Consider the following 15,197-nt stretch of genomic DNA (forward strand, 5'->3'; position numbering starts at 1 on the left):
TGTGCATGATCTATGACTAAACACCATAGACCAAATCACCAAAGCCAACAGCCCAGCACCTGTTAGCAGCACTGAAGTCACTTTGTCAGCTAAGGATAAAGTCTTTAGGTAGGGCTGGCGTTTGGATGGCCAGTACTGGGAAGCTTTCTGCAAGGGAGAGCCCTCTGGCAAAAAACCCCAAATTGAAGACCCCTGAATTTAGGGGGAATTTAGACCCAGAGCCAAACTGTGCCTTTGAAAGCCCAATAACGAACATATCTTTACCTGGGGAATGCTGCAGCAGGGGATCCTCTGCCTTCTGCTTGTCTGTGCACCATGCAAATTGCAGGGAAAGTGATGAGTTTTACTAGACATGCAACTGATTTGAACGTCCTTAACTGTCTACCAGCTAACTGTGGCTGATGAACGGACATTGCTGGCTGCAGAGTCCCCTCTGCACACTGTGGGGGATGGGAGATGTTCTGCAGAGCAGGGCACATGGCAAATTTGTCTCAGGCATTTAAAAGGGCACAGAATTTAACCTGCATTTTTGGGTTCTTTGGCTGCTTTAACCCAAGGTTACTGGCGCATTTGTGCTTGTGTTTTCATTCAAAATGGAGGCTTCCACACCAGAACTCCCCTTCTCAAACTAACCCCACCCCTGCAGCTGCTGCTGCTTTCCTCTGACGTTAGTCAATGCCTTATAGGAAATTCCCAGAGTTGAGAAGATTAGAAATAGATGGGGCAAAAGCAAATCTTGCTTTAGGGTTTCTCACTTCAACATGGTCCCCTGACTGGTAAATACCCAGGGCTGCCCTTCTCAGGCGGAGGCACTGGACTTTTGGACTTTAAAGTTTGTGGAAAGACTTTGGTTGTTCCAAATTGGCTTGATTTGTTCTGTGGATTTATCACCCATGTGAATTGCGTGCACAAATGGTTTCTAAAGAAGTCCTTTAGCCATGTTTAGAAACAGTCTCCTTGAAGAACCCCCTCTGGTATAACTTTGGTTGTATTGTACATTCCAAGTAAATCTGATTAATATTTTCCACAGAAATGACCTCTCATGTGCCAGTGTAGCCCGAAGAATGTGAATCAACAACATGCCACAGGAGTCACTGATGTCTTTGGAGGAGAAAGAAGTGGTACCTCAGGAAAATACAATAGCAGAAACTGCAAAGCCTCAGCCATGATTAATTCAAATTTAAAAACAGATTTTACTTAGAGGATGACTTCAACCTATGAAACTATGCAATTCTGAACTAGGGCTGATACTTGGTGCACACTTCCCTCTGCCAGCATGATGGAGAGGCAGTCTTAATTTTCAGCACCTTATTGTTAGCAGAACCTGTGTGTTGTACCCCACGGCATAATCGCTGAGCATCTTTTTGTAGTTGCTATTGTTAAAAATGTTCAATTCCTTTGTTTAACAATGTACAGTACATAAAGGATAATGTTCTCTCCTGTTGGTATGATTTTGGATCTAAGTCTGGTTCAGATCTAATACCAAAGCAATGGAGTTATTCTGGCATCTGTTCATACTAAAACGCTACCCAAGGGCCAGGCCATAGTAGGTGTCTCTCAGGGTACGTCTTCACTACCCACCGGATCGGTGGGTAGCAATCGATTTCTCGGAGTTCGATATATCGCGTCTCATCTAGATGCGATATATCGGACCCCGAACGCGCTCCCGTCGACTCCGGAACTCCACCGGAGCGAGTGGCGGTAGCGGAGTCGACGGGGGAGCCGCGGACGTCGATCCCGCGCCGTGAGGACAGGTAAGTAATTCGAGCTAAGGTACTTCGACTTCAGCTACGCTATTCATGTAGCTGAAGTTGCGTACCTTAGATCGACCTCTCCCCCCCCAGTGTAGACCAGGCCTCAGAGATATTTGACGTAGTGTTCTAACTCCTCCATTATCCTTCTGTGCAAAGGGAACCTTCCATTTTACCACCACATATATCCTTGTTCCACACAGACTTGCTTTTTATGTGTAATGAGAAAACTCCACTGCTATCAGCATTCTAAAACAGCATGCTGCTGAGACCTCACAGAGGCTTGGCTCTCCACCACCCTGCTCTGTCGTTTGTAACAGTGCCAGGTGAGTGCACAATGAATACGAAATGCTACCATTCTGATCCGGTGACATTCTACACACGTTGTGCACGGGTGTAAATGACAGTGCAATGTGGAAGCCACAGGGGGGTACATTCAATTCCCATTGCCCAACAGCCTTCAGGCATGCCCTGAGGGGAAAAGGCCCATGCACAAACAGGCAGTATGCCTTAGGTATATCAGCACCACTGGGGCAACTAGTAAGAGATCATTGGGCAGCCATGTTTCTGAAAATGGAATGCTGTCTGTCTAGTGGTTAGAACAGAGGATTGGGGTCCGGACGCCTGGGTTCTATTTCCAGCTCTCCCACTGACCCGCCGTGTGGCCTTGATGTCATGTGAATCTCTTTGTACCTCCCTCTCTCCATCTGTAAATGGGAACAATGATGCTCACCTGAACCAGGGGTGGTTGAGAGAATGAATTAACATTGGCAAAGTGCTTTGAGATCCTCAGGTGATAATTCATGACTATTATAATTAATCATATGCTATTCAATTCATATCTGGAACATGGAGCTTGTATGAATTGACAAGAGATACTAAGCTTCGCCAAAGCACACTTGGGTTTCAAATTCTCTGTTAGTGCCCAGGAGGACAGAAGCAATTTGCCTGTCAGTGTGCCTCACTACCATAAACCGTAGGGCCTTTTTCATGTTTTTTCTAGATGTCTCCTCAGCCCGAGGTAATGCTGTTCCTTGGCATGCTGTTCTCAGGTTTTACTCATGCACGGCCACCTCCTAAGACAGACACGATACATACTGTACTTTATGGATCCTGTGCTGTGTCCAGTTTATAACAATTGTCAAACAGGCCAGCCATGCAGTATCATAAGGGAGTAGATGATGTTCCTCTTTCAGGCACTGAGCACTGGCTAACCCATGATGCCTCCTACAGAGGAGGAATTATTCCTCTTGTGATGGGAGAACAGAAGAAATTAAAGTAGCCCAAATTATTCAGAAAACAGCCACCACAGTTGAATCCACAAACGAGATTAGATAGGTGAAATGGGAAGATGGACTGGTACATAGAGAAGCAGAAAGAGAAGGAATCTCCAGGAGTTTTGTGATGGAAGAGAAAACTAAATTAAAGTAACTCTCCTTCCTTAGGTCTGGCAGCTAAAATCCACCTCTGAGCATAAATGTGACTCCACTGAAGTCTACTATTGTAGCTCAGGCATGACACAACTTCCCTCTGTCACCATGTAGGTGACACGGCACCAGGCATCTATCTACCCACAGCACAGGATTTTTATCTGAGTCTTTATTGTTATTTTTCTCCATCAGAGCCTTAACTTAGGATCAAAGACGCATTGGATCAAAGTATCCAAGATGTTTAATGTCATATAACTACTCTAGGGAGCAAAGCAGCCACAAATCATCCTCCAGATGCCATACTGAGAAATCCAGAGAGAGACAGTGCTAAATAAATCACACACACACACACACACAAAAGGCCCCCTACCTGCTCTGTAGCCCTGAGAGTTTTGAGTTCCCCCCGAGGTCTCCAGCAGACAGGGGCGGCCTGGTATTGTGAATCTACGTTATTTGCTGCACTACAAGCAAGTAGCGTCCTGGTCGCCTAGGCGATGACATTGGAGCTGTTGAAAGCTATGTGAAAAGTGTGGCAAGGGCTTGCGCTCTCCTTCCTGGAACACAAGGGAGTTACAAGGGGGTGGGGAACGCTCAGCCGACTGTGCCTGGGAATTAAGATGGTCACTTAAGCCAAGCAAGGTTGGCTCACCTAGGGCTCCAGAAATGCCCAGCCATTCAGTACCATTGAGCAGCAGAGTGCACTGCCCTCATGGTAAATATACCCATGAAAGGAGAGTCTCTGTTTTATTAGTGTTTAATCAAATACTGTGAGAATGAGGCTGTTATCACAAGGTGATAAGCTCACACTCAGAAGCCGAGGAGTTTTCTCTCTCTCTTCAGACAGTTGTTGAATAGTATAATTTATCACAGGCACGTGGACTCTGGTGACATCTGAATGTGGGTGGGAAAAACTGACCTGTCAAGCTGTGCCTAGAGCAGTAAAGACCACTCCATTTCTGATTGAAAACAATAGGCAATGTCCATCTGGAAAGCCCTGCAGAACCTCCAGCTAAGACACTAATTATCTTTGCATTACAAAATTGTTGAATAACTTCTTACTGTCTCTTGTCCCTGAGTTATCAGTTTTGCTGATGTTTACGTGCTTAACCCCATTCAAACACTTGAAAAAGGAAGCTGAAGTGTATTCATTATTTAAAAAACATCATTTGAACTTGTTTGTTTATCCCCACTCAGTGTCTACCAATAACCAAAAGTCTGTACCTAGGTATCCCCAAAGCATACTTAATGGGACAGACTTCTGTCTGTTGTTAGAACAGTCAGATCTTTTATTCCCACATATACATATACAGGGGGAGGGATAGCTCAGTTGTTTGAGCATTGGCCTACTAAACTCGGGGTTGTGAATTCAATCCTTGAGGGGGCCACTTAGGGATCTGGGGCAAAAATCAGTACTTGGTCCTACTAGTGAAGGCAGGGGACTGGATTCAATGACCTTTCAAGGTCCCTTCCAGTTCTAGGAGATAGGTATATCTTCAATTCTTTCTTTACATTCAGGTGCAAAGTAGATGATCTGATTTATTCATTATAGGTTGATATTTACAAGGGTCTGAACGCATTAGCATTGACATGTTCATATTGCCTGAGATGAACATAAAATCCTTGCGTTTATTGTCAGAGGTGAAAAACATGCTTTATTTTCAAAGGCCCCACTCGGCTGCAATAGGTTATGAGAGCAATGCCTTTTGATGGAATATATTTGCATATATTCTTAACCTAGTGTGAAATTTATTTATATTGTGCTTTCTGTGTAGATTGCAAGCTCCTCCGGGCAAGGACTGTCTCTTTGGATAGATGTTTGTACAGTGCTTAGCACAATGCGGCCCTGCTCTAAGATTGCGGGCAGCCCTCGGCACTACTGTGATATGCGTTATTTTCAGAGTGCTCATTTGGTGCTGTCGGCAGAGGAATCTCTTTAATACCCCCTGTGCTGGCCACACATGACAGGCAGCAGCTTAATACTCTGCTCTCTCTCAGTGGCTGGCTGTACAGCTTGGGCTACGGAAGCAATGTGATTTCAGTTTCAGACTCTGAGAGGTTTGCACGAACAGTGCAGTTCTGCACTGTGGAAGCTGTTGTCCCTGCCCCAAGGAGCTGATACTCCACAGTCCAGACCCAGTGGGAGCAGTTCAGACCCACAAGCACACCGGGGGCTGTGCAAGGACCTCACAGTAGGTCTCTGCTGGGTGGAGTGAGCTCTGGGGAGGGATGTGAAGGAAGAGCAGGTAGTCACATGACACGTGGGAAGCGAGAGAGAGAGAGAGAGAGAGAGAGAGAGAGACTGTTTCAGGCAGGGGGTGGCATGGAGGCGTAGAAGGAAGAGTCTAGGTGACGGGGAGGGGGGTGCAAAGGGGTGGCCAGGAAGTATGCTTGGGCTGCATGAGGGGTGAGCTGGAAAAGATGCTGGAGGGAATGCGGCTGTGCTGGGCCTGGCAGGGGAGGGGAGGAGAAGTCCACCCTGGATGCCGGAGGTGCAGAGAGGGCAGGGCAGGGAGCTGGAGGTCGCACCAGTGCAGCCAGGGCAGGGGCCACTCTAGTGATAGGAGAACCTCCAGCTAATATCAGCCCTGCCTGGGGGGAACTCCCTCTGATTAGCTGCTCTTCAGCAGGAGGTAGGGCAGTGGGCTCTAGATATTGGCTCTAGATTGTGATCGACAGCCAGGCTAGAAGCTGTTGTAACTTCACTGCAATATAAATGCTTCCTCCTAAGAGACTCAGAATGAATGGTACTTTTAACCACACTGGGGCAAAGAAAGAAAGAAGGCAATGGGAATTTGTTTTTATGCAACAGTCAGGTTCTGAAAAAGCCTTCGCATATCACCTCTCTAATTCAGAATAACAAATCTAACTGAGATCTTGAGTGACCCAGAAAGAAAGATACACAGGACAATATCTTGCACTATTTGAAGTCAGTGGACATAGGATCAGGCCAATAAGGCAGGTACAGTTTCAACCTCTATAATCCATTAAATATTTCTTTGAAAGACAGTGGATCAAATTCATCCCTGGTGTTGACCCCAGGGATGTTACAAACAGCATTAAATTAAATTAAACTGCTATAAAACAAGGATGCAATTTAATTAACTGTTAAACTGAAATTAAGCATGTCTTACACCTTTAACACTGATTTTAACATAGAGTAGCCAGTCTTCCCTCACTTTATTTAAACTCAAATCCACTTTGCATTTTTTTCAGAATCTTATGAATTTCCCTTTTTATCCAATTTTTGTTTACCAATATATTTCATTTTTAATTTGCAGTCTCACTACAAAAGCCGAGGGAAACTTTCACAAATTGATGTCTCTTCTCTCATTACTGCCAATAATTAGTCAAGAGGAGGCTGCTCATGATCAGAAATTAAGAATCAGGAAGCAAGTTGGGACATGCTTTCTTAAAATATATTGATATATATAGGGGACTCTTCTAATTATGAGATAGTTTTGTTGACATTTGTGGACTGTAGGGAATGAGGAATGTGAAAGGAGGAATGAGAAAATTGGTGTCTAATCATGGTGTTGCATATCACATCTTATTAAATAGTGTGCTGAGTGCTTATCCTATTTGCATAATAATTATTAGTTTAATCTCTGTTCCTTATCATTGTTTGATTATCAGACTTTACACATAAATTGTTGCTAAAAGCAATATACGTTCAATAGCTATCTCCCATTTCTTTACTATTCAAATAATTGTATTTTATATACCAGATGGAAATTTGTTTAGATAATGATATTCTCTTTTGGATGTTGAGGTTAAGTGGAAAGGAAGAATAGTTTTGCGGTTAGGACATTGGACTAGGATTTAGGAGAGCTGGGTTCTGTTCCAAGCTCTGCCCGACTTTCTGCTGACCTGGAGCAAGTCTCTTCTGGCTGGATCTTTAAAGATATTTAGATACCTAAAGATGCCTTTCAAAATGTGGCCCTAGGAGCTTTTGAAAATCTCAATAGGTGCCTATCTGCATCTTTTGGTGCCTAAATACCTTTAAAAATCTGGCCCTTAGGGTCCTAAATCAGTGGAACTTAGGCCCTTGAGACATTTAAATTTGACACTAAGAAGTTTTACCTCTAACTATACTGGTATAATTAAAGAGCTACAATCCTCTAGTGTGGATGTCTTTATACTGGTATTGCTGTTCTCACACCGGCATAAGGCACCTTCATATTGGTATAATGGCATCCATACTAGGGATTGTACCACTTTTATTATTTTGGTGAAGAGTCACATGCTAACCCGTGTGTAAACCAGGCCTAAGGAGAGTTTGGTTTTGAGGAATTTGAGGTAGGGCTAGTCTCTGCTGGGCCAACATCACAGGTGACGGAAACACTGGCTGTAACTCTAAATGTAAGAAAGGCTTCCTGATTATGTAGAGAGGTTCCCCCAGAGAGGGTCTCTCAGGGGAGCCCACTGCAGCCAGAAACAGCAGGCGGGAAATTAATCACCCTACAACTGGCAAAGGTAATAAAGTGAATTGAATCTCCAGATGGCACTTGGCACAAAACATGTTGTTCTCAGATGCTGAGAATACGTTCAGATTGCAAAGGGGGAAAACACCTCAAACAAGGCGGATAAACTTCTAAGTCATTATCCATTCTGTGGATACTGGGCACGCATCATGCTCTGAACTGACTGTAGTCTTCTTAGCAGCAATAAACTTCTAATTTATGCCCAGGTGCAAATAACAATGACATTGGAGTGGTTATTATTCTGGCTCCACCTAACCTAGGGGCAGAATATTCATTTAAGAAAGATATTTTCCCTAGGGACATCAGTTATTAACAATTTTCTTTTCTATAGCACCTTTCATCTAAGGATCTCAAAGCATTTTACAAACATTCATTAAGACTCTCAAGAACTCATTATACCCATTCTACACATGGGTAAATTAACACACAGGTAAGTCTGGTGACTGGCCCAATATCAGCATATCAAGATCAAGACTGATAACAGAAACCAGGAGTCCAGCTCTGAGCACTAGGAATTAGGAAAGTATTATACAGTATTAGCCTCTGCTTGGATGGAAAGGTTTATCTGTCAGCTATGGAACATAAGGCCAAGTGACTATTATATTAGGCCTGCCCCATTGGCTTTATAGAGTTTTCACCTAGTCTTTCCTTCTGGTTTGTCCTTGTTCTTGGTTTAGAACCAGTCCCATTCACTAGCTGCTTTGGGGGACAAAGTCTGCAGGAGAATGGACTAGCAACACTTATCCTGCCAGCTAAGATACACTTCTTGTGCTCCCTCCTCTGAATGAGGAATGAGGACATTATATATTCAATCCTTCTAGGGAGATGTGTGATATGTCCTGGATGGAAGCTGGAGGAAGTGGGGTTTTTTGCATTTGAAGAAGTGGGTTTTTTAGCCACAAAAGCTTATGCCCAAATAAATGTGTTAGTCTTTAAGGTGCCACTGGACTCCTCATTGTTCTTCCAGGGAGAGAAAATCTATGAAGGTGGATAATCCGTCTACCGAAACTCTGAATTTACTGTTCTGCTCTGTGATCTTTTAAGAAACAACAAAGTAAAAACAAAGAACTAAACACTCCTATCAAATACATCTTAAAATGCTTCCCTGTCCCCCTACACTCTATTTTAATATAATTTCTGCAAACATATTGTTGAATTGGAATAATGCCATTTCAGATCATTTTTTGTTTGTTAAAAAAAAAACCCAAATATAAATAGGTTTATAAGGATTAGATTTTTATCTGTGAATGACAGTAAATGTTGATTTCACCATACACACAAACCAAAATATTTCCATTTATAATAATCAAATTTTACAGCTACGCAAAATAAGAAAAATCCTGCTTGAGAACTTATTAGAGTTTGATTTAAGGATATTTATTTTATATTTTGACATGTGAATTTGACAATTTGTTTTAATGCTTATCACTATTTAAGTTTTTGAATTGCAATGTCTATTGTAATTAGATAATTGTTTAATCCCTTATTATCTGGACACCCCCCCTCCAGAATCTCCGGCAACTGTGAAAATTTAAATCAGTAAACATTGAAAAAATGCTTACGCCCTTAATTTTCCACTACTGTGAACATTTAAATCAATAAAAAATGCAAAAAGCTTAAAAATAAACATTTATATTATCCATCAAAATTATATTAAAAATCAAATTCTGCCAAGCTGAAATATAAACATTATTTGTGATAAGGAAAAGACATACACCTATCCCGTGAGGAGAAGCAGAAGTTCCCACCTTTGACAGACCAAGGATACGCAAATAAAATCAGGTAACATCTCAGAGTTAGGAAAAGGTATGGTGGAGTTTCTAAGTGATGCAACCGCTGGTGGAACTCTCCATTGCAAAATAAAATTGAAACCTAGGCAACACTAGCCTAACCTTTGTCAGCTCTCATGTTCTGCTAATTCTCCAGAGAACACTTGTCTACCTTTGTTTTAAAAGTTCTGTTAAATTTTGTAGCTTGGCTTCCTCACCTGTGTAATGTTCCTAGTTGGTTACACTGGCATCCATGGTAACAAAACAACCATAGTAACAGAATACAGTTCACTCCTGCAGGGTCACTAATGCGCTCTCTCAGGATTAAAGTGATTGGATCTGGAATACACACTGTGGACTACATTCTTCTCTCAGTTACAGTGGGGTAAATCTAGTGTAACTCCAGTTAAGTCAGTGGGTTAAATTCTGCCCTGAGTTACACCAATATAAATCAGAAGAAACTCCATGGTAGTCAACGGGCCAGGCCAAATTTTGCTGTCATTTATATTGGTGTAAATTCTGCTTAATTTGATTTTCTTCAGTCTATTGGATTTATTTTGACTTCAGCAGGGTAAAGTACTTATGCTCAGATACTGCGGTGATGATGACCATCAAAATACCTAGGTAGATAAGGATACTCCAAACTTACACCACAGTGAATGAGAGCAGAATTTGGGCTAGTAGTGTTATAAGTCTGTCCTGCTTTGACCAGAACATCTTTTTGGGCAAGGTACATTATTTTCCTAATTTCACAAAATGTTCTTTCCCACCCATCCCCTTCAGACAGATCCTTTATATAAAATGTGTCTGCTAGAAATCAGCCACTTTGAAAGCTTGCAACATAATTATAGGTTTACACCCCAGGAGATTCTGATGTGTAAATCCTCATCCCGCAACAGATTCAAAACATCACCTTGGCTCTGACCTTGGAGACTGCCATTCTGAGACCAGCTGTTGGGGGAAGCCATGAGGGATGGATGCTTCCCCCCTCCTCCCTGCACCCCAATGAGAGTGACATCTTCACAATGACCCCAGGCCAAAAGAACCAGGGATCCCAGGCCACTCTCAGACAGGGTTCTCACACAGCATATACATCTAGAAACAGGGCCTGATTCTCCTCTTGCTTTCACCAGTTTGACACTGCCATATATCTCCACTGACTTCAATGAAGTTATTCCAGGGTGAGGGCAAATCAACGGCATCGTTACTGATTTCATAGTCACCAATTTCCAAAACATCATCTTGCAAACAAAAACCCTAGGGAAGTTGGTGCAAACGTCCTACTGTTCAATCTCTTATTTCACCCTCTCCAGTTTGAGAGACAGTTTGACTGAAACACACAACGCTCAGATCAGTGACCAGAGGCTACTACATCAGCTCTCAATCCCTGGGAGAACAAGGAATCACTCCACACATGTCTGGATTGTCTGCATTTGTCTTACTCGCTGGTTTGGAAACCTTTGGGTATAAACAGATGCGGACCCGGACACTTTGTGCGATTAATGTTCCATTTTCCTGGGGCACCCCGCTCCGAGCTGGCCTGGCACAGCCGTGGCGGAGACGAGCCTGAACACGGCTGTACAGTACCGCCTGAGAGTGGAGTCCGAAGAACCCTCCAGGTTAACACCCAGGGCTTTTCACTGGTAGCCTGGGTGCCCCCCCCCCCGGAATGCCCAGGATCCCGGGGCGGAGGGCTCCGGCGCAGCCGGGCAATGCCGAGGGCTCTGGGTCTGAGGGGCGGGAGCTGGGGGCGGACGGGACGCGAAGGGGGAGAGCGGAGCCCTGACTTCCCCTGCGAGCCGGGCTGAGCGCTCGGACCAGGGCCCTGGCGCTGCCAGGCCGGGGGCAGCTCTGACCGCCCCGGCTCCGGGGGCAGCGCCCCGCCACCCCCCTCCCGCGCCGGGCAGGGAGCCCGGGCTGGGCCCCGCACCGGGACCACGTGCGGCCGGGGGCCGCCCTACCTGGCTGCGGCGGCGGTCTGTGCGCCCGGAGCGCATCGGTGCCACTGGCAGGGCAGGAGCCGGGCTGCTCGGGACCCCTCGCCGCCCTCTCCCCGGGCTGGGGCTCGTGTCACCGCCTCCTCCTCCTCCGCCGCCGGGGCCCGGCCACCCCGCAGGCTCCCCGGGGCCCGGGCACGGGGCCTGCTTAACCCCTTCCTGCCCGCGCGGCAGCCGGGGCACGGGAGGCGGCTGGCTGACAGCTGGAGGCGTGTAGCCGCCTTTCCGCGCGGTGCCGGCGGGAAGGGTCTGGGGCGGGGGGAAGGGATGAGCTGTGCCACGGCAGGGGCTGGGGCAGCGCCTGGGCACGGCAAAGGGAAGGAGGGCAGCAGCCCTGCTAGGTGCTTCCCGGCCGGGTCCAGACCGTGTGTGTGTGTGTGTGTTGGGGGGGTCTATAGAGAGAGATCAGTAAAAGAGAAAGATGCCAGGACAGATATCCTCTCTGCCTATCCACACACACATCTATCAACCCTTCCCTGTGTGCCCTGAAACTGAAGCCCCACCATTGTCTTCCAGGCGGCACATCCCTGAGATCATCACTTTCCCTCAAGCTACGATTTACATCTTCACCGCCACTCTGACCCCCAGCTCTCCAGCACTAACATGTCCTTTTCAAGAGGATCCAGGCGCAACACACACACCCCTCCGACCCCAACTCATATAGTTTAAAAGGACAGGAGAGGGAATTTGAGACTGATCTTTAAAGAGAGATTTCAGATACTTCTGATCTGTTCCCAGAAAAAAACCTCTCCCTGGGATTTTTAAACACAACACTGGAATTGAGGTTCACGAACAACTGATAATATATAATTAAAGCAATTAGAAATACTGCAAATCAGTCACACGCAGACCGAACAACAGGCGCGTGCACTAGGATTTACACCTTCCGAAACGCAATAACATGGAAAGAAATGATCATTCCAAGGAAGCATCACGGTTTTCCTGCAAGATACGCATTCGTATTCTCTCCTGTTATGTGTATGTGACCGTTAAGTCGTTTTTTTAATTTATTTTTTATTTTCTAAACCTATTTCCAGGAAATCAAATGGAAAAAATATATATCGGTATTGGCACCCAATTCTGGTATCAAATTAATGCCCCCAGGAGCGTACAGGGCAGACACTGCAAATAAGCAGAGGCTGGAGAAACAGAGAGAATAAAACCCATTGCTACAGAAATTATATCAAATAACAAATTAAAAAAGCAGGAGAGAATTATTACACATATTTTGTCTCTGGAACAATGACCCCATTCATCTGCTAGGGGAGGAATCCGTTTGCTTTTAATCCGACATTGTTAAACTGACAATTTGCAGAGTCAAAATATTCTTACTGCAAAGGTAGGCGATGCTATTCCTTATTTTAACACCAGAGATGGTTCTGGAGAGCCATCATTGTAGCACAGTGGGGTCCTTGGCAATAATAATGAACAATAATAATTAATAAGGGGCCTAGCCTGCAGTCTTTATTTGGGGAAAAACTCCCCAGGATGGAGCCCTTGAAAGGTCCAGTTGCGTATACAAGTTTTGCTGAAAGGGCTTTTTATAGTATAAAGCTAGCAGAAATACGTTGTCCTACCCCCTTTACGTGCGATTTAAACACCTTCGGCAGGGTCTGGTCAGATGGTAGTGGTATAAAGTAAATACACAAACAATTTCCCCCTATTGTTATTTAAATTTCACGGAATGGTTTGTCATCATCGAAAGTATTTTTAAATAACATGCTGTCATAAGAACCATGATTATTTTTATTTTGTAAATTCATAAGCAGAAAATCATTGCATTCTTTTAAACAGTGACCGCACGTATTGTTTGGTCCCAGTACGTTATTTAGTCATTGTAAACAGTTTTTGGTTAAAAAAAAATCGGAAAGGTTTAGTGATGCATTTGTTGAAAAACGGATGTGACTGTATATAACGATGTATTTACAAGTGGATGCTTCCAATCGGACTGTAAACAAAAGAGAAAGCAGTGAGGTGCCAAGAAAAAAACATCAGGTCTGAATTGTAACATTAACTATTTCATAATCTATTCCTTATAGCTAAAAAGAGTGAGAAGAAAATTATTTAAAATCTGATATTTAATTATTCCAGGAAGGCAGTTAGAAAAAAAGGTTCGGGATTATTGTATTGCCGGAGGGAGGGAAAATTTAAGAGTAAAATTGGCAAAATTCACCGAAAATTAATGGAAACAAATTAAAAGCTTTAGGAGCAGCACCAAAATGTGAGATTTCTGTACCTTGCTTGTATGTATTTTGTAAGCACATGTTTAAATTACTAATGCCAAAGGATTTCCAGGCATCAATTCACAGAGAGGAGTTGGTTTCAACCTGCGAAGGTGCAGACGGCTGGGCTGGCAGCAAACAGACGTTATCCCGCATGTACAGGATAAAGGTAACTGCAGGGGGCACCTGTAAATGGATTAATAGCTGCGTGACCAGATTAACGCTGAGACTCTGCGAGGCATTTTCCCGGCGTTATTCTGCACCAGCCGCGTCCCGCAGTGATGCGACTCGAGGAGGATGCCCAGGAGACACCTGGCTCTGGGGAGCTCACCAGGCAGCTGCCGGTGCACAACACGGGCCCTCCCCTCCGGACCCTCGCCAGCGCCAGGAGCTCGATACTAATTCAGGTGAGGCCTCCGCACAGACAGATGCACCGACCGTCCAGTCCCTGTGTGTCCGGGAACACCCCCCAGCATCTGTCTGCCTCCAGCCCGGCCTGCTCTCGCCGATTGTCTGTCTGTGCCACAGATACCCTGTCTGTCTCTCTGCCCCCACATACCTGTGTCTGTCCCTCTATCCCATACATATCCCCTCTGTCTGTCTGTGCCACAGATACCCTGTCTGTCTCTCTGCCCCCACATACCCGTGTCTGTCCCTCTATCCCATACATATCCCCTCTGTCTGTCTGTCCCACACATAACCTGTCTGTCTCTCTGTCCCCACATACCTGTGTCTCTATATCCCATACGGACCCCCTCTGTCTGTGCCACAGATACCCTGTCTGTCTCTCTGCCCCCACATACCCGTGTCTCCCTATCCCATACATACCTCCTCTGTCTGTCTGTCTGTCCCACTCATACCCGTGTCTCTCTGTATCCCAAACGGGCCCCCTCTGTCCCACAGATACCCTGTGTGTCTCTCTGCCCCCACATACCTGTGTCTGTCCCTCTATACCATACATACCCCCTCTGTCTGTCTGTCCCACACATACCCTGTCTGTCTCTCAGTCCCTATATACCTGTCTATTTATCCCATACGTACCCCCTCTGTCTGTCTGTCTGTCCCACCCATACCCGAGTCTCTTTCTATCCCATACGGACCCCCTCTGTCTGTCTGTCTGTCCCACCCATACCCGTGTCTCTCTATCCCATACGGACCCCCTCTGTCCCACAGATACCCTGTGTGTCTCTCTGCCCCCACATACCTGTGTCTGTCCCTCTATCCCATACATAGCCCCTCTGTCTGTCTGTCCCACACATACCCGTGTCTCTCTATATCCCATACATAGCCCCTCTGTCTGTCTGTCCCTGTCTATCTCTCTGTCCCTATATACCTGTGTCTCTCTATCCTATACATACCCCCTCTGTCCGTCTGTCTCTCTATCCCACACATACCCGTGTCTCTCTCTATCCCACACATACCCGTGTCTCTCTCTATCCCACACACACCCCGTCTGTCTGTCTGGTCTACACAATGCCTCCCCCGCCCCGGGTCTGTCTCTCCGTCTGCCCCACGCACTCCCGTGTCTGTCTGTCCCACAGATGCTC

The 15,197-nt window shown here is 45.4% G+C and overlaps 1 protein-coding gene across 5 annotated transcripts in view; it reads right to left on the reverse strand.

The window, feature by feature from the left end:
* TP73 (tumor protein p73) overlaps positions 1-15,197 on the reverse strand; it is an 80,380-nt gene that overhangs the window by 64,534 nt on the left and 649 nt on the right. For 2 of the 5 annotated variants that reach the window (XM_044996206.1, XM_044996211.1), the window contains exon 1: positions 9,411-9,502. In XM_044996206.1, the coding sequence (XP_044852141.1) occupies positions 9,411-9,451 (41 nt within the window). In that variant the 5' untranslated portion in view covers positions 9,452-9,502. Of the gene's footprint in view, positions 1-3,551; positions 3,642-9,410; positions 9,503-9,649; positions 9,731-13,664; positions 13,837-15,197 lie in introns of those variants that run through there. The other 3 variants (XM_044996208.1, XM_044996210.1, XM_044996209.1) reach the window with 3 other exon arrangements.

The sequence above is a fragment of the Mauremys mutica genome, chromosome 21 (assembly GCF_020497125.1).
Source record: "Mauremys mutica isolate MM-2020 ecotype Southern chromosome 21, ASM2049712v1, whole genome shotgun sequence".
In the NCBI taxonomy this organism is placed as follows: domain Eukaryota; kingdom Metazoa; phylum Chordata; order Testudines; family Geoemydidae; genus Mauremys; species Mauremys mutica.